This window comes from Erpetoichthys calabaricus, chromosome 1 (genome assembly GCF_900747795.2).
Source record: "Erpetoichthys calabaricus chromosome 1, fErpCal1.3, whole genome shotgun sequence".
Lineage (NCBI taxonomy): Eukaryota > Metazoa > Chordata > Cladistia > Polypteriformes > Polypteridae > Erpetoichthys > Erpetoichthys calabaricus.
The window spans coordinates 7,839,331-7,863,991 of NC_041394.2; the positions used below are offsets into that span (position 1 = coordinate 7,839,331).

The 24,661-nt window shown below is 41.4% G+C and overlaps 1 protein-coding gene across 4 annotated transcripts in view; it reads right to left on the reverse strand.

Moving 5' to 3' along the window:
- The window catches only part of LOC114647026 (leucine-rich repeat and fibronectin type III domain-containing protein 1-like protein), a 636,531-nt gene that overhangs the window by 93,725 nt on the left and 518,145 nt on the right, over window positions 1-24,661 (reverse strand). For all 4 annotated transcript variants that reach the window (XR_003715451.2, XR_007936295.1, XM_051934018.1 and 1 more), the window contains exon 4: window positions 20,048-20,691. Coding sequence is in view for 2 of the 4 variants with exons in the window: in XM_051934018.1 (XP_051789978.1) it covers window positions 20,048-20,691 (644 nt within the window). In the remaining 2 variants the exon portion in view is untranslated. The remainder of the gene's footprint in view (window positions 1-20,047; window positions 20,692-24,661) is intronic.

The following is a 24,661-nucleotide window of genomic DNA, read 5'->3' on the forward strand; positions in this document are numbered from 1 at the left end:
CAGGACCCTCCTTACTCACACGCCACCCTCGAGGTGTATCTTACATCTGCTTAGCTAGAGAATGAGAGAATTACTTAACAGATTTAGATAGGGTTTTTTTTTTATAGAATTTGCTTGAACATTCTGGTTGATTTTACGACTTCTCTCATCTCACTAAGAATCATAGTTCGCATGCAGGAGCGATATATTCACACTAATTCGAGATAGAGGTTGCAGGCCAAGGTGGGGGTGAAGCATGACGTCAGGAGTGGGGAGCCAGGCGGTGCCTTCCTCACTCAAACACCAGCCTCGGAGCATACCTTGCCTCTGCTTAGCTAGCGAACGAGAGAACTACTTAACGGATTTAGATCTGGATTTTTTCTAGAATTTGCTTGAACATTCCAGTTTAATTTTATGACTTCTCTCATCGTGCTAAGTATCATAGTTCGCTTGTGGTACTGATTTATTCGCACGAGTCCGAGAGAGACACAGTGGTCCTAAGGGAGTGGACGGGGCCCTCCTCATCACATGCCAGCCTTGGAGTGTGTACCTTACATCCGCTTAGCTTGCGAATGAGAGAACTACTTAACAGATTTAGATCTGGATTTTTTCTAGAATTTGCTTGAACATTCCAGGTTGATTTTATGACTTCTCTCATCACGCTAAGAATCATAGTTCACTTGAAGGAGCGAAGCCTGCCACTTAACACTTGATCGCAAACTGCCCCAAACCATCCCAATGCTGCCTGAGTTCACAGCCCGATGAACCACGTCATTTACAACAAGCAGAATCAATTTCATTTATCTTCTTCTTCATCGCTATATATATAAAATCCATCATCTGTTTGTATGTCTGTCTGTTTGTATGTCCACTTTTCACGAGAGAACTACTTAACTGATTTAGATCGGGTTTTTTTCTATTATTTGCTTGAACATTCCGGTGGATTTTGTGACTTCTCTCATCTTGCTTGTGGTAGCGATTTATTCGCACGAATCCGAGAGAGACACAGCAGGCCTAGGGGAGTGGGCAGAGCCCTCCTCATCACACGCCAGCTTTGGAGTGTGTACCTTACATCCACTTAGCTAGTGAATGAGAGAACTACTTAACGGATTTATGTCGGGTTTTTTAGTCGAATTTGCTTCAACATTCCGGCTAAGAATCATAGTTCGCTTGAAGGAGCAATATATTGGTGCTAATCCGAGACAGAGACTGTGGGCCGAGGGGAGGTGGAAGCGTGACATCAGGAGTGGAGAGTCGGTCTGCCGCCGCTTAGCTAGTAATACCTTTTTGTTTATTGATTTTTAAAGTTTGTTGGACGGAGCCGTGGGAGACAGCTCGTTTACTTGTAAAGCTATTTGTTTTTCGTGGTTTTCTTTTAGTTACCTCGTTTGTTATGATTCAGAACCATTAATTGCCTGTTATAATTTTAAAGAGCTGCATTGAGATTTTAATTGTTGCCAGTTTTCTTAATCAGCCATCAGCTAATAATGAAGTGTAAATGACAAAGAAAGTGCCAGTTCTCCAACTAATATGCTTCCATTTAAACCTGTGTAACTGCATCATGAAGTACCTGTGCTAGTACAATGTTTTGAAATAAATGAGAGAGACATGAAGGACAACTCTGTCCTGGACCATAAAACACATGGAGAACATTCTTAGAAAACAAAAAATCTACAACGTGATAAGGATTTGTCTTGGAAGAATGAAAGCACTAACAGGCCATATAATTAAATGCCAGTTGTCATTATCAGCTAGGCCTGGCTTGAATGAAAACCTGCAGCCACTGCAGACCTCCAGGGTCGGAGCTGAGTACCCCCGCTCTAGGGTATTTAAATAAAACAGTTTGTTATCCAGCAGTCATACCACATGCACTTCAGAAGCGGTCATCCACCTGAAGCTGAGCACGTTCAGGCTCGGTCAGTACTTGGATGGGGGGACCAACCAGGAAAAAGCTTGGGTTGATGCTGGAAGAGGTGCTGGTGAGGCCAACAGGGGGCGCTTACCATGTGCTCTGAATACTGGAAACCAGTGCAGTGACAGGGACACCGTGCTTTAGAAATGGTGCCGTCCTTTGGGTTGAGAATTAAAACCAAGGTCCTGACTCTCTGAGGTCAAAAAGGACCCCTGGGTATCCTTCGTAAACAGTAGGGTGTATCCTGAATTCCTGACTAAATTGCTCATGTCTTTCTGGTACCCTATACATCCCCTGTCTCTAACTGGCTAACTGTCTCACCACTTTACCACCTAGTAGCTAATGGTATGGTGAGTGTACTGGTGTAAAAATGGCTACCATCGCATCATCCAGGTGGATCATCCATTCGTGGTGGCTGAAGTGGCTCCCCACTCACTATATAAAGCACTCTGAGTAGTGAGAAAAGCCTTATATAAGTATAAAAAAAGATATTATTACTATAAAAATAACTTTAACCCTTTAAACTCAGCCCCATTGTTTTGGACCTGCCGGCAGGACCAAACAATGATGCAATTTTTTTTAAAAAACTGCATTAAATCATTCATTTCCTCATTTCTATAACTAAAGTGCAATGTTTTTCTTGTTAAAATGCCTTATTGCATTCTCCGATTCCACGGTCCAATGTGTTTTTTCCCACAGTGATGGCCAAATTGCCATAACACCGCAACACCTGACCCCCAGCCCCCCCAAATATGGCTTTTATGAACATCCTGATTCAAATGTGTCCAATCAGATGGGTGGACCATTACCTACTATATGTGAGTGGTATTTTAACTTTCAAATGACTCTGTAGCGGTTCGGGTGAGCACCATACTCCCTCATTGTTCTCAGGAGCCTCTTTTTCCCAGAAGCATCAATAACAGACCCAAGGTTGAGCTGAGCGAATAAAGACACACACTGTCAGCAAGGGGTTTGGTGCAAAGTGAATCCGTGCTTTTAATTAAAACAACTAACAAAGGGTCCCAAAAGCTGAAAAACATCCCCACAGCATGATGCTGCCACCACCATGCTTCACTGTAGAGATGGTATTGGCCTGATGATGAGCGGTGCCTGGTTTCCTCCAAACGTGACGCCTGGCATTCACACCAAAGAGTTCAATCTTTGTCTCATCAGACCAGAGAATTTTCTTTCTCACGGTCTGAGAGTCCTTCAGGTGCCTTTTGGCAAACTCCAGGCGGGCTGCCATGTGCCTTTTACTAAGGAGTGGCTTCCGTCTGGCCACTCTACCATACAGGCCTGATTGGTGGATTGCTGCAGAGATGGTTGTCCTTCTGGAAGGTTCTCTTCTCTCTACAGAGGACCTCTGGAGCTCTGACAGTGACCATCAGGTTCTTGGTCATCTCCCTGACTAAGGCCCTTCTCCCCCGATCGCTCAGTTTAGATGGCCAGCCATCTCTAGGAAGAGTCCTGGTGGTTTCAAACTTCTTCCACTTACAGATGATGGAGTCCACTGTGCTCATTGGGACCTTCAAAGCAGCAGAACTTTTTCTGTAACCTTCCCCAGATATGTGTCTCGAGACAATCCTGTCTCAGAGGTCTACAGACAATTCCTTTGACTTCATGCTTGGTTTGTGCTCTGACATGAACTGTCAACTGTGGGACCTTATATAGACAGGTGTGTGCCTTTCCAAATCATGTCCAGTCAACTGAATTTACCACAGGTGGACTCCAATGAAGCTGCAGAAACATCTCAAGGATGATCAGGGGAAACAGGATGCACCTGAGCTCAGTTTTGAGCTTCACGGCAAAGACTGTGAATACTTATATACATTTGCTTTCTCAATTTTTTTATTTTTAATAAATTTGCAAAAATCTCAAGTAAACTTTTTTTACGTTGTCTTTATGGGGTGTTGTGTGTAGAATTCTGAGGAAAAAAATGAATTTAATCCATTTTGGAATAAGGCTGTAACATAACAAAATGTGGAAAAAGTGATGTGCTGTGAATATTTTCTGGATGCACTCTATCTATCTATCTATCTATCTATCTATCTATCTATCTATCTATCTATCTATCTATCTATCTATCTATCTATCTATCTATCTATCTATCTATCTATCTATCTATCTATCTATCTATCTATCTATCTATCTATCTATCTATCATGGAGGACGGCCAGGGTCCATGCTCGGCTAGGACGCCACTTTTGCTTATGTTCTGGGGGAGCAGCCATGGACTTCACAGTACCTCCCCCGGGACGCTTGGTGGCAGCCTCCCTGGTTGATAATGATGCCTCAGTTTCCCGCAGGGTTTCATGGGAGATGGAGTTCTTCCTAACCCTGTGGGGACCTGGGATGGCCGCCAGGGGGTGAGGCAGAGATAGTTAAGCCCAGCTGGTCTAATCATCGGCCCCACACGGGAGTGCAATTGGGAACAGGTGAGCAAGCACCAGGAGCACTCCCGGGAAGGCCATAAAAGAAGCCAGCAACCACCACTCAGGGCCAGAATAGGGAGGAAGAGGACGAGGTTGCCTGAGAGGAGTGGTGGTACCAGCGGAAGGATTGCTGTCGAGACAACAAGGTACTTTGGGACTGTGTTATACCTGTGTGGTTCAAGGGGAAGACGTGTCCCACAGGTGAAGAAAAAATAAAAAATTTGTTCCATTTACACGTGCCTCAGTGTGAATCTATGCCGGGTCGGATGCTTATATAGCGCCTTTATTCTATCTATCTATCTATCTATCTATCTATCTATCTATCTATCTATCTATCTATCTATCTATCTATCTATCTATCTATCTATCTATCTATCTATCTATCTATCTATATAGTGCCTTTCACATCTATCTATCTATCTATCTATCTATCTATCTATCTATCTATCTATCTATCTATCTATCTATCTATCTATCTATCTATCTATCTATCTATCTATCTATCTATCTATGGGCTTCTTTTAAATGCCAAACTGTCCACAGGAGATATAAAGTTCAGCGCCTATCAAATAAAGATCTATTTACTCCTTCACCCAAGCTGTATTTTCATTTTTGTGCAGTTTATGTCAGGTAGAAAACAAAGCCTTAAAGTTAAATTATTTTTGGTTTACAGTACTTGCTATATGGTTTGTGATATTGTAAGCAACAAGCAAAACCTGACCCAGCTGCAAGTATTTAAACGCTGACGTCCTTTCTTGAAATGTCATAGTCTGTGGTTAACAGGTGCCGAACAAGCCGTATTATATTTGCTCTTGCTGATGAGTCAATTACTTTTGTCAAATGGTGCGAGTCAATCCATTCAGTATTGAGGTGGTCTCACTGAAAGGTGACATATTGAAGCTCCCTTGAAAATTAAACTTCCAATATTTGTGAGAATTATCTCTGATCCAACATTTCAACAGAAAATAATGGATTGGGATGCGGCCTTCTGTCTACTGTAAGTATTTTTAACGTTACAAAATGACGCAGAGGTAAATCTAACATTTTTTGTGTCACTTTTAAAGTGAGTCGCAATGAGATTCCTGATTTGCTGGCAATTGTGATGTAAAGCTTGTGAGGAAATTTTATAATTTTAATTAAACTGGAAAGATAAAACTAACCAATTATATTTTTCAGTGTCACGTACATACAAACGTCTGTATGTTTATGGTCAGTGATTTATTTTAATTACAGTAAATAATCAAGCAAATCCTAGCTAGTTTATGTTAAGTTCACACACGCATATGCTTAAGTACAACAGAAAGTTAGTTTTATAATGCTACATAGTTAATGGAAGGTTCTGTGTCTCCTCTTCTTAGAAATGTGCATATCAAGCGTTTCTTAGGGATCCCAATCAGGTACAAGGAAGGCTGAGAGTAGAGGAACACCGCAGTGGTAACAGCCTTTCCTTTTCTGCCTTCAGAACACGGGAAGAAAACCGAAAGGAACTATGAGGTCATCAATGATGTGATGTCAGAAGCCCCGCCCCTTTTGCTACCACCACTAAACAGTATACAAATGATGCAAACCAAAAGTCGGGGCTCAGTCGTGAACCACCGTCCAAGAAAGCTCTGTTCTGAAACTGAACATGACAAGTAAGATGTTATTTTTTGTGCATTTTCAATTCTTATTTTTGTGTGAACTGTTTTTTTTGGCTTAGAATTTCACTTAAATGTTTAAAACTAAAATGCTTGGATTTGGAATTTTGGAAACATTAGAATAATCTAAACGAGAACAGGCTATTCAGCCCAACAAAGCTCACCAGTCCTATCCACTTAATTCTTCTAAAAAACATTGTCGTGTTTTAAAAGTCCCTAAAGTCTTATTGTCTACCACACTACTTGGTCACTTTTTCCCAGGGTCTGTGATTCTCTGTGTAAAGAAAAAGTTTCTATCCTTAACTATTTTAAAGTCACTGTCTCGATCCACTGGACTAATTCTCTTCGTAATTTTCAGTCAGGTCTCCTCTTAATCTTCTTTTGCTTAAACTGTGCAGGCTCAGCCCTGAATCAGCCTAGTCGCTCTTCCTGGACCTTCTCTTGTGCTGCTATGTCCTTTTTGTAGCCTGGAGACTCAAACTGCACCCAGTACTCCAGATGAGGCCTCACCAGTGTGTTATAAAGCTTGAGCAGAACCTCCTGTGACTTGTACTCCACACGTCAAGGCGCTATATAACCTGACATTCTGTTCGCCTTCTTAATGGCTTCTGAACACTGTCTGGCAGTCGATAGCTTAGAGTCCACTACGACTCCTAAATCCTTTTCGTAAGGAGTACTTTTGATTTTCAGACCTCCCGTTGTGTATTCAAACCAAACATTTTTACTTCCTACATATAATACTTTACTTTTACTGAGATTAAATTTCATCTGCCACAATTCTGTCTAAGCCTGCCTGCTGTTCAAGTTACAATGTGATGATTTGATGGATTCTATATTATCTGCCAATCCACCTATCTTGGAATCATCAGTAAACTTAATCAGCTTGTTCCTTATATTCTTTTCCAAATCATTTATATATATTAAAAATAGCAGCGGCCCCAGCACTGATCCCTGCTGGTCACCACTCTTAACATCAGCCAATTCTGATGAGGTTCCTCACACCATCACCCTCTGCTAAATAGTCATTGACTTCAACTTTCATACTGATAATCAGTGTGACCTGGAAGTAAAAGAATTCATGAACCTCCTGGACTCTTTTGATTTGAGACAGCACATTAGTCAGCCTACACACAAAGCAGGTCATACGTTAGACTTAGTAATTACTAAAAGACTAAAAGCTGATGTGAAACAGATCATTGATATTGGTCTATCAGACCATTGTCTTTTACTATTTAATATAGAAATAATGATAGAAAATATTCACGAGAAGCATATTGTTAAAAAATGCTGGTCTGATTCATCAGCAGCTTCAAAATTTACAAACATTCTAAGAGACCAGTCCATTTGTTGTGCTAACTACAATAGCGAGGATGATGTAAATAGTAAGGTGGAAAATTTTAATACTAAGTTAAGAGCTGCTGCTGACATACGTAGTCGCACCTGAAAAGACAGTTAAAAAATCTTCTAGCACTGTTATACCATGGAAGACCCAAAGAGTGTCTGATCTAAAGAAAACATGCCGGAGAGCTGAGCGTAAATGGAGAAAAACTAAACTGATTATCCACTATGTGATATCGAAGGTTAAAATAACAGAATACAATAACACAGTCCATCTTGAGAGGCGCTGCTATTTCTCTAAGATTATAAATAACAATGCTAGTAATCCCAGAGTCTTATTCTCGACGATTGATCATCTGCTAAATCCAGGTCACTCAATGGAATGCCTCCAGAATACTTCCAGTGAAACTTGTGAGGCTTTTGCTGTATTTTTTAATCAAAAAATTAATGATATTAGAAAAAATATAGTACATCTCCCCAATACTGTGAATTTATAATAATGTGAATTTCCCCCTGGGATTAATAAAGTATCTATCTATCTATCTATCTATCTATCTATCTATCTATCTATCTATCTATCTATCTATCTATCTATCTATCTATCTATCTATCTATCTATCTATCTATCTATCTATCTATCTATCTATCTATCTATCTATCTATCTATCTATCTATCTATCTACTGATCCTCTTAAACCCTGGTACTCCATTTTAAATAAATTAAATTCTTTCACCAGGATAGATTTACCTGATTTATATAAAATAATTTCTCAACTGAGACCCTCCCCCTGCATCCTTGACCTAATACCAACGAGTTTTTTCAAAGAAGTATCTGGTGTGCCACTTCATAGTATTCTTGACATAGTAAACTTGTCATTAGATACGGGAGTCTTCCCAAACTGTCTTAAGACTGCTGTAGTTAAACCCCTTCTGAAGAAAAACAATCTTGGCTCCTCTGTTTTGGAAAATTTTAGACCCATCTCTAACCTGCCATTCTTAAGTAAAATTCTAGAGAAGACTGTCATTATGCACCTTAATGACCACCTCAATAAATCTGCTATTCTTGATAAGTTTCAGTCGGGTTTCAGAACAAATTACAGCACAGAAACTGCACTCGTTAAAGTAGTAAATGACTTGCGGGTAAATGCAGACAGAGGCCATTTATCTGTTCTCATCCTCTTAGATCTGAGTGCTGCAGTTGTTCTTAGAAATCACCTTAGTCAATGGGTGGGCCTCTCTGGCAGGGTCTTAAACTGTTTTGAATCCTACCTGGCAGGTAGAAAATTCTTTGTTAGTTGTGGTAATTATATTGCAAAGACACATGATATTCTATATGGTGTTCCACAAGGCTCTATCCTGGGTCTGCTGCTCTTTTCGATCTCCATGCTTCCGTTAGGTCAGATTATCTTGGGGCACAAAGTGAGCTACCACAGCTATTCCGATGACACACAACTGTATTTATCAATAGCGCCTGATGACCCCAACACTCTTGATTCACTGATACAATGTCTCACTTGTGTTACCGAATGGATGAGTAGTAATTTTCTCAAACTAAATAAAAGAGAAACTAATGGATAATAATGAGGTTATTAGAAATAAACTTGATGCGTTAGGATTAAAAGTCAAGACGGAGGTAAAGAATTTAGGGGTAACTATTGACTTTGACCTGAATCTTAAATCACATATTAATCAGATTACTAGGACAGCTTTTTTTCACTTAAGAAATATAACAAAAGTTAGACCTCTTATAACATACAATATGCTGAAAAATGAGTTCATGCTTTTGTTTTCAGTTGACTAGATTACTGTAACGCACTCCTCTCAGGGCCACCCAAAAAAGACATCAATCGATTGCAATGAGTGCAGAAAGGAGCTGCCAGAATCTTAACCCAGAAAAGAAAATCTGAGCATACCTGTTCTGATGTCACTACTCTGGTTACCTGTGCCATTTAGAATTGACTTTAAAATACTGCTTATGGTTTACAAAGCCTTTAATAATCTGCTCCATCTTATATTTTGAAATGTCTTACACCTTACACTCCAAATCGTAACCTTAGATCTTCAAATGAGTGTCTGCTTAGAATTCCAAGAGCTAAACTTAAAAGAAGTGGTGAGGCGGCCTTCTGCTGTTATGTACCTAAAATCTGGAATAGCTTACTGATAGAAATTCACCAGGCTAATACAGTGGAGCACTTTAAAAAACTGCTGAAAACACATTACTTTAGCATGGCTTTCTCAGAGCTTCATTTTAGTTAAATCCTGATACTATGTATATTCAATTAATTATCATTATTATTCATGGTGGCTCCAAAATCCTTACTAACCCCTACTTTCTCTTCTGTTCTCTTCTTAATGGTTGCCCTCATGTTCTCATACACCCTACAATTTACATTTAGGCTTTGGAAACCTAAAGAAACACAGGTATAAATTATTTAACAATTGCCTCTCTCTGGATAAAATTATTAAGCACATTCAAATTCACCTAACCATTTGCGTTATCTGTTTTCTTAATTTAATATTAATAATTCATTACATTTATATAGTGCTTTTCTCACTACTCAAAGTGCTATCCACACAGGGAGGAACCGGGAAGCGAACCCACAATCTTCCTACTGCAAAGCAGCAGCACTACCACTGCACCAGATGTTCCACAGTGAAACATGTAGTCAATGAGTATGTCAGACTTGCTGACCAATTTGCTGATTTTGTTGCCAGACAATGTCTGTTTAACCAACTGAAAATCTCTGGCCATGTCACACTTAGCGACCGAGTGCCTACGTTCCTGCACAGTTGTGTTTGCCCCTTTTAGTGGCAGTCAGTAATGTGCTGCCTGACGGAGCCGGTGCTGTACGAAGAGTTCACAGGTACAAAAAGTTCAGCTGTAATCTCTGGCACTTTTTTCTTTTTTCTACTTTGTCAAAAAACATGAGAAATCACACAGGCGAGCGTCTCCCCTGTTTGTGAGGTTCAAAACAGCCGCACTCCCTATTTCTCATCGTTGTATTGTACTTCTGGATGAGCTTTTACCACGTGTCACCTCTAATGCACACACCGATCACTCCAATGACTAAAGACATATTGTGTCAGGGCAAGTTGGAGTGAATTACTGGGCATGTCACAATATGCGAATAGATTCACGTGAGTGTGTCACCGACTCTCTCTGGCTCATTAAGATCATTTAATGAAGGCTACTACTGAAAGTAGCTGGAGAAAGTCATTAAATATGACATCAGCTTTAGAGTCAAGAGGAGTGAGGGTCTATCTTGGTGACATCAGGAGCAAGTCTTGAACTAATCCTGGACAAGGGTCAACGCTTATATACGCAGCCATGGTTACTCGACAATTTAAATTCATCTGTTAAACTATAAGGAACATCTTTTTATTGTGGTAGGAAAATTCATGTGGACACAGAGAGAACTTGCAGATCAGATCAGGTTAGGACTCAAGGCTAGCCTCCAATGATTGTGTCATAGTAATAAAGCATAACTAAAATAATAAATAATTGTAACTAAACAGATACATTCTTGTTCATTCAAGGATTTTCTTTTCATATTAACCCTTAAACTGCCGGAACCAGCTACAGTTAGGTCCATAAATATTTGGACAGAGACAACTTTATTCTAATTTTGGTTCTGTACATTACCACAATGAATTTTAAATGAAACAACTCCGATGCAGTTGAAGTACAGACTTTCAGCTTTAATCCAGTGGGGTGAACAAAACGATTGCATAAAAATGTGAGGCAACTAAAGCATTTTTTTAACACAATCCCTTCATTTCAGGGGCTCAAAAGTAATTGGACAAATGAAATAACTGGAAATAAAATGTTCATTTCTAATACTTGGTTGAAAACCCTTTGCTGGCAATGACAGCCTGAAGTCTTGAACTCCTGGACATCACCAGATGTTGGGTTTCCTCCTTTTTAATGCTCTGCCAGGCCTTTACTGCAGCGGCTTTCAGTTGCTGTTTGTTTGTGGGCCTTTCTGTCTGAAGTTTAGTCTTCAACAAGTGAAATGCCTGCTCAATTGGGTTAAGATCAGGTGACTGACTTGGCCATTCAAGAATTTTCCACTTCTTTGCTTTAATAAACTCCTGGGTTGCTTTGGCTGTATGTTTTGGGTCATTGTCCATCTGTATCATGAATCAATTGGACTGCTTTATTTAGCTGGATTTGAGCAGACAGTATGTCTCTGAACACCTCAGAATTCATTCGGCTGCTTCTGTCCTGTGTCACATCATCAATAAACACTAGTGTCCCGGTGCCAATGGCAGCCATGCACACCCAAGCCATCACACTGCCTCCCTCCACCATGTTTTACAGATGATGTGCTATGCTTTGGATAATGAGCTGTTCCACGTCTTCTCCATACTTTTTTCTTGCCATCATTCTGGTAGAGGTTGATCTTGGCTTCATCTGTCCAAAGAATGTTTTTCCAGAACTGTGCTGGCTTTTTTAGATGTTCTTTAGCAAAGTCCAATCTCGCCTTTCTATTCTTGAGGCTTATGAGTGGCTTGCACCTTGCAGTGCACCCTCTGTATTTACTTTCATGCAGTCTTCTCTTTATGGTAGACTTGGATATCGATATGCCCGCCTACCCCCTGGAGAGTGTTGTTCACTTGGTTGGCTGTTGTGAAGGGGTTTCTCTTCATCATGGAAATGATTCTGCGATCATCCACCACTGTTGTCTTCCGTAGACGTCCAGGTCTTTTTGCGTTGCTGAGTTCACCAGTGCTTGCTTTCTTTCTCAGGATGTACCAAACTGTAGATTTTTCCACTCGTAATATTGTAGCAATTTCTCCGATGGGTTTTTTTCTGTTGTCGCAGCTTAAGGATGGCTTCTTTCACCTGCATGGAGAGCTCCTTTGACCGCATGTTGTCTGTTCACAGCAAAATCTTCCACATGCAAGCATCAAACCTCAAATCAACTCCAGGCCTTTCATCTGCTTAATTGATAATGACATCACGACGGACTTGACCACACCTGCCCATGAAATAGCCTTTGAGTCAATTGTCCAATTATTTTTGAGCCCCTGAAATGAAGGGATTGTGTTCAAAAAATGCTTTAGTTGCCTCACATTTTTATGCAATCGTTTTGTTCACCCCACTGAATTAAAGCTGAAAGTCTGCACTTCAACTGCATCTGAGTTGTTTCATTTAAAATTCATTGTGGTAATGTACAGAACCAACATTAGAAAAAAGTTGTCTCTGTCCAAATATTTATGGACCTAACTGTATACAGTAATCCCTCCTCCATCGCGGGGGTTGCGTTCCAGAGCCACCCGCGAAATAGGAAAATCCGCGAAGTAGAAACCATATGTTTATATGGTTATTTTTAGAATGTCATGCTTGGGTCACAGATTTGCGCAGAAACACAGGAGGTTGTAGAGAGACAGGAACGTTATTCAAACACTGCAAACAAACATTTGTCTCTTTTTCAAAAGTTTAAACTGTGCTCCATGACAAGACAGAGATGACAGTTCTGTCTCACAATTAAAAGAATGCAAACATATCTTCCTTTTCAAAGGAGTGCAAAGCAAGCAGTCAAAAAAAAAATCAATAGGGCTTTTTGGCTTTTAAGTATGCGAAGCACCGCCGGTACAAAGCTGTTGAAGGCGGCAGCTCACACCCCCTCTGTCAGGATCAGAGAGAGAGAGAGAGAGAGAGCCACAGAAAAACAAACAGTCAAAAATCAATACGTGCCCTTTGAGCTTTTAAGTATGCGAAGCTCTGTGCAGCCTGTCCTTCAGGAAGCAGCTGCACACAGCCCCCCTGCTCACACCCCCCTACGTCAGCGCAAGAGAGAGAGAGAGAGAGAGAAAGTAAGCTGGGTAGCTTCTCAGCCATCTGCCAATAGCGTTCCTTGTATGAAATCAACTGGGCAAACCAACTGAGGAAGCATGTACCAGAAATTAAAAGACCCATTGTCCGCTGAAACCCGCGAAGCAGCGAAAAATCCGCGATATACATTTAAATATGCTTACATATAAAATCCGCGATGGAGTGAAGCCGCGAAAGGCGAAGCGCGATATAGCGAGGGATCACTGTAGTCGGTTCCCAATGCAATTTGATAGTATGCCGGAGCCGAGTATATTTGGTGACGTACATTCGTTGAACGCCACAACCAGCTAAAGTCGATTTCCAGGGCAATTTGCAAGCATGCCGAAGCCGAATATATTCGGCGACATACATTCGGCGATGTATATTCATTGAACTCTGCAACCGGTTAGAGTTGTTTCCCAGTGCAATTTGCCAGCACACCAGAGCTGAGTATATTTAGCGACGTATATTCATTGAATGCTGCAGCCAGCTACAGTTGTGTCTCAGCACAATTTGCCAGCACATAGGGGCGAGTATATTCAGTGACATACATTCACTGAACACCGCAATTGGCTATAGTCGCTTCCCAGAGCAATTTGCCAGCACGCCGGAGCTGATCAGTCCGTGCCGTACATTCATTGAGCAGCCACATACAATAATAGATTGTTGCAGTAGTTTTTATTTTATAGTTTTTACAGTTCATTGGCAGTGTGTAAAATGATCAGTGTTGTTGCAGTACTTGTAATGCTCTTTGCATGAAAAAAATACGTGTTCCATTAAAATTTCACTATTTTTTGGTGAATCGTGACGTTTCCTTAAAAAGTGCATTAAAAAAGAGTTTGGCATCCAGGAGTGCATTAACCCCCCCAAGTATGCGGCATTTTAAGGGTTAAACACAAAGCTTCCCAGGTTCCTCTTGCCTTCGGACTTTATTCTCATTGCGTCAAAAAATTAATTAATTAGTTAATTAGAATCATTAATGTATTACTTGCTGTATTGTTGCTACGCCATTTCAAACTCTCATCATCTAGATGCTATCAGCCATTCTGAAATCTCTGTGATGGAATTTAAACCCATCGAGACATTGTCTACATTTCTGAAAACAAAGATCTTTCTACATTTTGCTTCACACTTGAATGTCTCTGTTTCCAGCTTCACACTCCTTTGACTTACAATCCTCAGTTCTCGTTTCGGTTTTGGTGTTTCTCTCACACCTTTCCTTCTGGTTACCTACACATGCTTGTTTTACGTGCTTTGCATTTTTTACGTTCTTCTCCTCGTCCTTTCCTTTCCTGACATTGACAATACAGATTTTGAGACAACTGCATTAACCACTGCTGTGTGGATGCAGCATGCAGCAGATTTCAGGAAGTCAACGCTTTCTTTAACATTTTTCACATTCCTGGTGCTAACATCACTCGTCTTTCCTTGTATGGGTTGATGCCCTATAAAACACTGGCTGAGCGATTTTGTTGCACTGTCAGTTATGGGCTTGCCGTTTCAAAAAACGTTTCATGTAAACTCTGCGCTGTGATCAAAGGGGAAGAGTGTGGTAGCCGAACAATCTGACAAGACTTCAGCAAATTCAAATGTCAGAACAATTTTGATGAGAACAAGTCATTCAGACTAACAAACCCATGGATCTTACGCATCTATTTTCTGCTGTATTCCCAGTGCTTCCATGATAGGCTTCACTCTCCTTAACCCTGAATTAAGAAGGTCTGAAAAACGCTGTGATGTAATTGAATTCCTTTGATCTTCTTGACAAACTCTGAATTCCCTTCATCCCAAATAAATCTTTTGCTTTGGCGAGGGCCGCTGAAAGGAATTTTTGCATAGCCTGTGTAATGCAGGCTGCCTGAATTTGCTTAAAAACAAGCTTTGTTTTTTTCTGTTTTGCAGTGTTTTGTGTCATCCTTACTAACTTTGTTCTCTCTGCTATTACTGTCGTAATAATGCACTTAGTTCTTAGGTGGCAATTCAGGGGGTTTGAGATGGTCTCCGATGTAGGATTCTTTCCAGGATATTTCTTTGGGAATTTTTGGGACTCTCACATCTCATTAACCTCTGTATATTAATGATAAGTAGTCACTTTGTCTTAAGGAAGGAAGATGTAAAGCCTCATATCAATGAACATGAGGAGGTCTTTTGTTGCTGTTCATATCTCTTAGAAGGACATGCAAAAGTTACCATGAGCTATTGGATGATGGCACAGCTAGATATGCTGGAAATTAAGGGAGGAATTGTGGGACTCTGGAACAAACTACCGACACGTGGACATGAGGCAGAAACCTCAACTACTTTTAAGAAGAATCTGGATGAGATGAGATATTGGGACAGGTTAGCCATTAGCTAAACAAACGAGCTTCATGGACTGAATGGTCTCCTCTTGTTTGTTGAATTTCTTATGAGCATCTCTGTAACGTGTGAGAGGGAGAGAGAAGATGGGAGCATGCGCTGTTTACAGCACGTTGCTGCACCCACCACACGATGAACCACCCGGATTGAGATCTGAGTGCAGCAGTTGACACCTCAACACCACAATGAAGTGCGTGAGGTTTTTTTACAGTGGTTGGAGTGCCAATCCTGTCACCAACCCCTAGGTTTTCCCTGAAAGTTGGAGGACCTGCTTTCAGGGATGGATGCAGATTAACGTCATACCCAGTTCAAAGCAATTACAGGTTAAGCTACCAACCCATGTGGATTCACCTGACTCTTCCAGATCAAAAAGTAAACCCTTAGAGATCTTATAACTATTATCTGACCTGTTCACTGTCGTTATGCCTGACAAATGTCTTCCAACTCAACAGCGTTTGTTCCTGTCCTTCGACCAGTTCTTCCCGGACAACCTCCACCCTCCTTCTCCTCCTCCTCCTCCAAAGTCGATTTAGGGTGTCAAGAAAATAGACCACCCTGGCCCACTAACGATAGCTCAACCTAAGAAATAAATTGGGCCAGAAATGGACTTGTGAAAATGTTGACTGTTAACTTGAAAATCTTCTTGAAAATGTGAATTTTGGAACTAAGGTGGTTTTTCAGTCAAGAAGTTCTTCAGTCTGAGACTCTGGAGCAGTGAGAGCGTGTTCTCTGGAGTGACGAATCACACCTCACTATCTCTACGTCTGATAGAAAAATCTGGGTTTAGAGGATGCCAGGACAAAGCTACCTTCTGGGCAGTATAGTGCCTACTGTGAAGCTTGGTGGAAGAAGGTTAATGGCCTGGGACTGTTTTTCCGAGCTTTGGGTTAGGCCCCTAGGTTCCATTGAAAGGTACTGTTAATGCTGCAGCATGCAAAGACAATTGTGAATGGTCCATTTCTGTTCCAGCATGACTTTACCCCGAGCATAAAGTCCAAAAAGACATGGACGAGCTTGAGTAGCCTGCACAGAACCCTGACCACAAACCTTTGGGATGAAATGGACTACCAACTGCAAGCCAGGTATTCTCGTGCAATATCAGTGCCTTACTTCACAAATGCTCTTTTGGATTAAATGGCCACAACGTCTAACAGAAACACTCCAAAATCTTACGTAAAACCTTGTCAGAAAAATGCAGACTATTGTAACTACAGAGAGGGGTGTTGACTCCATATTGAAATTATATTAACTCGCTGATTCAGCTGACAAACGTAAAGGCGTCCGGTGGACCCTATTATACCAGCTTGAAGATCTTGACTTTGCTGCCCTCTCTTCAAAGTTACATCATTTGCAGGAGAAGACTGACAGACTGAACACTTTTACCAAGCAAACAGGCCTCAAAACACAAATGATGCACATAAATGCCCACCCTAGTGCACCTATCACAGTAAATGTTTGCATATCTTGACAGTCTTGTTAATAAGGTGTAAGAGATGGCCGGCAGCCCAGCCCGGTCGGGATGCCCAAGAAGTGGAAGGATTGGGGAAGGCACCTTCTTTAGGGCACTGTCTCCCCCAAAACACTAGGTGGCAGCTCCCCTGGGTTACGGAGTCCCACAGTGCATCATGGGACTTAGAGTTCTGTATCTCAGCCCTGTTGGGTGCGGCAAGGGGATGCTGTGGAAGAACCATGGGGTATAAGGTTTCCCCCTGTCCCAGAAGTGCTGGCAGATTACGTGGGCAGAAGAGCAGAAGCACTTCCGGGTCAGACAATATAAAAGGACCAGACCGACCTCACAGGGACAAGCCAGAATACATGCATTTCATGTGTGTTCCATGTCTACAATGATCTGTGTAAGCGTAGGATGTCAGGAAATGAGAGACAAGAAACGCTGAACACATACCTAAAGCAGAACCTTTTTCCATGTTATACTAATAATGACGAGAAGTGTATAATGTGCGAAGACTTTAGTCCAAATATCAAATAAACACATGCACTTTTATTCAAGAATATAACCAAAGAAAAAAAATTTAAATTTACATGTTTCTGTCAATGAGTTAAAAACCCAAGCTCAAATGACAATCGACAAATAATCAATACATCTTCTTGCATGGTGCAGAGGTTAGAACTACTGCCTTATAACCAAAAGGTTGTGGGTTCGAGTCCAGGTGCTCCTAATCTTGAATAGTGAGCTGCTGTTATTATTACTATAATATAATAAAAAATATACCTTTGATTTGAGTCTGTAACATCCGGTCGATTGACAGCAACATGTAAATTGAATGATTTTTTTTTTCTTTGGTTATATTCTTGAATAAAAGCGCACGTGTTTATTTATGTATATTTATCTGTTTAAATTGTACATCTGCATCCCCATACACTAGTGGCAGAACGGCAAAAAGGCTAGCGTGTAGTACTGGCCAGGGGGTTAGCGAGCGTAGTGAGCAGGGGGTAAAGCCCTCTAGTTTGGTTAAAAAAAAATACTGTACATATTAAAATGTACTAAGCAGTTACATGGGAAAAATGTATTTTTCTTTCTTTTTAACATTTTCATCTTGCTTTTCATTCTACTTTTACTAATTAGTGGGCTGACACTAAAGTAGCTGCAGCCTTTCGTGATTCAGTGTTGTTTGCCTGGGTGTCTGCTTTGCTCATTTTTAATTGTCATTATTAAGACACAATGAAGGGAGGCAAACTGCACAGAGAAAGGGCAAAATATAATGAAAAGAGAGTTAAGCATTTAAATCTATAGCAAAAACAGAAATATTCTTAAAGGTCGTATAAATGTAAAAATCATGCTGTGGAGCTTTTGTGAACGTAGAATAAGAGAAGAGGGAAAAACAAATACCAGCTAATTAAATTGGATCAGTGTTATCAGGTGTTGTCACTGATTATGAATCTGGTTGGAACAAAAACCTGCAGCCACAGTGGGCCCCCAGGACAGTGTTTAGGAATCCCTGGTATGGGGGGTTATCTTCAGGGCTTTTACACCAATTGAAATTCCACCATGGGTTCATGGGTCTGGGCTGTCACTCATATCTTTCCCTCTTGTGTCCTCAGATCAAAGACCGCAGGCTGGAAGGTTGCTGATGTCATTTCTGCTGATCCTTCGGAAGTGTCACCTCTTCTTCCCCAGGATCAGACTGAAGAAGATGCCTCCTCAGATCATTGCACTTTTGTTTGCTTTTTGTGGCACAACACCTGCCATTAAATGTGGTTCCTCAACTCTTTTATAATTTCCATAATTTCCTTTTCCTCTCTAACAATACCTTGTAAGAAACTACGTTCAAATTTAATTAACAAGAGCAAAATGACATGGGGATGAACAGAAGCAAAGAGATGAATGCAACATTCAAGTCAAAAAGCAGGTAGGGGTCAAAATACTGAAGGAGATGGAAAGATCTCTTTATTAAAAACCAAAAGTCAGAGTCTGAATAACAATGCAGAAGTCTTGACACAGCCCTGGTTTTATTTGTCCTTTACTAACCCAAATTGCTAAGATTGTACTTGCAGGTATATTGAATCTGAGAGATTGGATGCAGAGCATTGCTTACCACCATCCAGTGGCTTCACTAGGGCTGGGATCACCCAATGCTGTAACCAAGGAAGGATTAAGCCCCCCACCTGCTTCTGAGTGACTTGATGAACACAGCACCATAACGGAGAGTTGATCATACTCTAAACAAAGCAGCACATGGACTCTCGGACACTTAATGCAATGCGGTTATTTTGACTATTAACAGCGTGAGGACACTCGATCATTTCATCTAAGAGGGTAGGGGGTCCACCTTTTTGATTTTAGCTAGCGAACACTCAAGTGTTTCATCATAAAAATTTTATAGACAGTCATTTGGGCATCACACTCAAACCCCCCAATGATGGAGTGACAACCTAGTGACACCACTGCCACAATTTTTTAAAGACAGGATATGCTGGCAAAATGCATCAATTGGCTATGGCCATGCAAAGACTATCACAACATTTCAGTAATCAGAAAACACAAAATGCTGCTGCCACAATAAAAATAAAAAATATTAACACCAACATAAATAAACAGTCCAGAAAATAAAACAAAGATGTTAAAACCCTGATTCATTACACCCTACTGCCTGGAATTACAGAAAGCCCACTCTTTATGAGGGGCTCCAAAGTATCAGAACGCTCATTATTGGCATGGCAGTTCTTTTCTTGCCTCAAGATATTTCATTAAGTTTTCTTAGAGATTTATTCATTTAATTTACATCTTCCTTTGTAACAAGCTGTGATACCAACTTGCTGACACAAGTGAATTCCATGAATGAAACAGAAAACGTTCACAAAATAAATAAAGAAAATATTTCACATAAAACAAACAAACAAAAGTTTTTCATTAAATCTGGTCAATGTGATTAAGATAATAGTATTCACCCCATCTAATATGGCTGACATATTCTGAGCTAGATAGATAGATAGATAGATAGATAGATAGATAGATAGATAGATAGATAGATAGATAGATAGATAGATAGATAGATAGATAGATAGATAGATAGATAGATAGATAGATAGATAGATAGACATCTTTTGTTCTTACCTGCAGATCCTTCTGGGCTTTTCATTTCCTTACAAGACATAGACGATCGCCTTGTTAGATCAAAGCTAGTCCTTGATTTCTGTCTTTTCAGAGGTGACAAAATGTCCTCTGCAGTCATTTCTGATATCTGTGTCACCCTTTCACATTCCATGACTAGCGCCACAGTATTAGGGTCCTTCATGGCAGCACTTGAACTTGCCCCTGTGCCTCCTCCACCAGCACCACCTCCTGTAGCAGCTTGTATTTGCTCCTCTTGGTTCTCTGTCCCTTTAGAGGCAGAGCGGGTCACTTGTCCTGACTGACTCCCATTAGTCTGTGAGCAAACATTGTTGACTTTTGCCTTCCGCGGCTCCCCTTGGTTGCTATAGACTTTGTAGCGGATCATTAGGATTATAATGAAGACCAGTACAGAGGCCACAATGATGCCTCCGATGATGATGATCATGGTTCCTCCCAGGAATTGGCTATGCATAGACTGGCACTGGCTATATTCTTGATCGGTGGTGAACTGCAGACAACCCACGACCCTGGTAGCAGTCAGAGAAGTGATGCCATCATCATAGACAGCCAAAACACAGAGGTCATACTCACGCCCTGAGATCAGGTCCTTAACCAGGAAATCTTGGCTGGAGGAAGGGATCATCCTGAAAAAAAAATGGAACAGGTTTTGGAATTCGGTATGATAGAGCGAGCGAGCGAGAGAGAGAGAGAGAGAGAGAGAGAGAAAGGTTGGGAGAGTGCATTGATATCACATGTTTCCGAACCCACCACACGACGAATCACCTCAGGATCCCAATTTAGCACCGAAGTGCAGTTGTGCAATGGGCGACACCTCAGCACCACAGTAGTTTGAATGAAATGGTGCGGAGTTTTTTACAGTGGCTGGAGTACCAATCCTGCCACCAACCCCCAAGTTCCCCCTGCAAGTTGGAGGACCTGAAAGAAAAATTCATTTTATAGAAATGTTTCTTGTATGCCATGTGTAAGGTAATCTTGAAAGGCCAGTAAATGAAATTCCCCCATTCCTCACAATAATGTTCAGACATCAATGCTGTTGTGATCATTTCACTCATTCCATTTAAAACATCAGGTCAGAGCAAACCAAGAAAATAATCAGCAAGGACTGAAACACAAAAGACAAGAGATATACCAAACAATTATATGAAAAGGTGAAATATATAACTCTGTATATTGCCACATGTGAGCACTTGGGGAGCATCTAGATGTTTTTTTTTAGGTAAGTAAACCAACTGCAGTACCAGGACAAAAAGCAAACATTGACCACCTCCTCTGCATTCCCAACAGAACAGAAGACGGGTCCCATGATGGACCATGAAGTCACTTCCGGAATAATTCCAGGTGACCTTGCCAGTTCCGCTCCAAATCGCTATTTAAAGATTGAAGGCACCAGAACCCGGCGTCCATTCAGTATACACTTGTTTAGGAAATGGAACTCCATGATAGAGAAGCTCATTTTCACGAGGAATGTGAGACGACATTCTCGTTATGAATCCTATTCATTTAATCTGTTGAACCCTGGAGTCCAGTTTTCAGGCCAGCCACATACCCTGTTGTCATATATACCCTTGTAGCAGTGCTACTGTGGGAAGAACTCCATTTCCCAGCAGTAATAATGTTGCTGGCCTGGCCTGCCAGCCTTCGCTGTATTAGACTATGCACATAATTTACCACGGTGTAGTTACGCTCTTACGCTACTTACACAAGTTTCCAGCTTTTTTTTAAGCTGTTTTGTTTTCTCTCATAGGTTTCAAGAAGAAAACAAAAAGGCCTTCAACTGTACTTTAGCATGGGATCAACTCAAAACAATGGATGTGTACAGTAGGGAACACAGAGAAGGTACAAGCAGGCAAAGAAAACTTTTACTGTTCGGCTCCATGGGAGGTTTCTGGCATCCCTGAACTCACGTTAGGACATCTGTGTTGCAGTGTGACATGTGTACCACCCCAGTCAAACTCCCCACCTGCCACTGTCCCCGGAGCAAGTCACATCACGCTGGTGGGAGTTCAAGCACTGGACACTAGGAGTGAGAGCCCTGCAGGGAATTGGAGATGTGAAGCAATCGGTCTAAAATGGTAAAAATCACGTGAAGTGTTCTTGTGTATTGTTTCCTACACTAAACAATATTTTGAAATGAATCAATCAAAGGTGATGATAAGGCCTAGTGAGGAGGTGTATGGGGAGAACAGCTGAGGGCTCAGCACCGAGCCTTGAGCCATCCCCATACTTACCTGATGCACCTATGAAATATCTCCACAGCAGGACACACGGTAGGATTTGCCCAAGAGATAGGACTCAAACCAAACTGAGGAGAGTCTCAGTGATGCCAGGCTCTGAGAGGGTGGCGAGAAAGATCTGAGTATGACCGTGTCAAAGGTAGTGGAGAGATCTAACAGAAGGAACGTGGATGACATGGTGGTATAGCTCTAGTTTGCCGTAACAACAACAACAATTTATTTCTTGTATGGCCCAAAATCACACAAGGAATGTCTCAATGGACTTTAACATTACCACCCCAGTCAAACTCCCCACCTGCCACTGTCCCCGGAGCAAGTCACATCACGCCGGTGGGAGTTCAAGCACTTGACACTAGAAGTGAGAGCCCTGCAGGGAATTGGAGATGTGAGGCAATCAGTCTAAAATGGTAAAAATCACGTGAAGAGTTCTTGTGTATTGTTTCCTACACTAAACTAATATTTTGAAATGAATCAATCAAAGGTGATGATAAGGCCTAGTGAGGAGGTGCATGGGGAGAACAGCTAGAGGGCTCAGCACCGATCCTTGAGCCATCCTGAATGTTTATCTGATGCACCTTTGAAATCTCTCCACAACAGGACACACAGTAGGATCTACGCAAGAGGTAGGACTCAAACCAAACTGAGGAGAGTCTCAGTGATGCCAAGGTAATAGAGAGTGGCAAGGAGGATCTGAGTATGACCGTGTCAAAGGTAGTGAAGAGATCTAATTTGTTACTAACCCTCACCTATTCTGTTTCTCTTCTCGGTACTCAAATGTGGCACTTGGTGCCACGGCCCACCTGCCAAGTTGTTTTGCCTGCCTCAGGTAAAGTAATCCCTGATGGAGGATCGCAGAAATCATCGGGTAGAGGGGTCCTTTCATCGGATTGGCTGGCTCAGCACTGTCTCAGCTGTGGAATGGCCAAATGGGGGAGGCAGCTTGATGGCCAAGGTCTCCAGGACTCTGAACAAATCCAAATCATATTATGTGATATCATCTACTGTTAAATTGTGCTCCGTACTTGTAATGTTTTTATTTTTATACTGTATTGATGATTCCTTGTGTTCTGTTCTGTGTGTTGTACTGTATTAACCCCCCTCCTTTTTGACACCCACTGCATGCCCAACCTACCTGGAAAGGGGTCTCTCTTTGAACTGCCTTTCCCAAAGTTTCTTCCATTTTTTCCCTACAAGGTTTTTTTTTTTGGGAGCTTTTCCTTGTCTTCTCAGAGAGTCAAGGCTGGGGGGCTGTCAAGAGGCAGGGCCTGTTAAAGCCCATTGTGGTACTTCTTGTGTGATTTTGGGCTATACAAAAATAAACTGTATTGTATTGTATTTAACAGGAGGAACACAGATCACAGATGACATGGTGGTAGCTCTAGCCTGCCGTAACAATAAGAACAATTTATTTCTTGTATAGTCCAAAATCACACAAGGAATGTCTCAATGGGCTTTAACATTACCACCCCAGTCATACTCCCTACCTGCCTCCTGACTCAAGAGCCACACGTGAAAAGGGAGGTGCAGGGCAATTGATTAGAAGGTGGTGAAAATCATGTGAAGTGTTCCTGTGCATTGATTCTGGCACTGAAGACTGTTCTGAAGCAAATAACTCAAAGGCGCAGTTTTGGCATTAGGCCCTTATTATGGACAGTACAAAATGATGACAACGCGTTCTACGGTATCAATCTGTTGTTATAACATTGTGTCTGATCATCATGTTATTACTCTATATATAATAAACTTTTTTTATTTTTAAAATTGAATACAGATGGGGGTGGGGTTATGGTGCCAAAATGCTGGGGAGGGCACAGATTTCTGTTCTTTTTTGACTAAACAAAGTACCCGGATGGTCCCCAGCCTTTCACATACTACTTTAGTCAAAAAACTGCCATCGGAGGACTTGTACTGAGGAATTTGTCAATGAAAGAAAAAGAAATGAGCTAAAGAGGTACTGTGCTCTTCTCTTTTATTTCTGTACAAGGGGGGCTCTGCCCCTTGCTCGCTTCGCTCGCCTACCCCCGGCGTTGGGTATCCTGAAATACATTAGTCAAAGTCGTTCGTCTTGGAGCCATGCCCACTTTGCTTACGGCATTTCAGACACGCGTTGTAGGCGCCTGCGTTCATTGATTTTATCCAGGCGGGCTCGTGTTTGTATATCTGTCAGTCGAGCTCGTTCATTTTGAACCCGTGCCTGGTTTGCTTCTGCAGTTTCAGACGTGCATTGTAAGCACCTGTGTTCATTGATCTTATCCAGGTGGGCTCGTGTTTGTATCGTTGAGCTGTATTGTGTTTGCATTCGGTGTAAAGCGTTCAGCGGTTTGTACAATCCCAAGCAGCACATTATTCCTAACTTCAC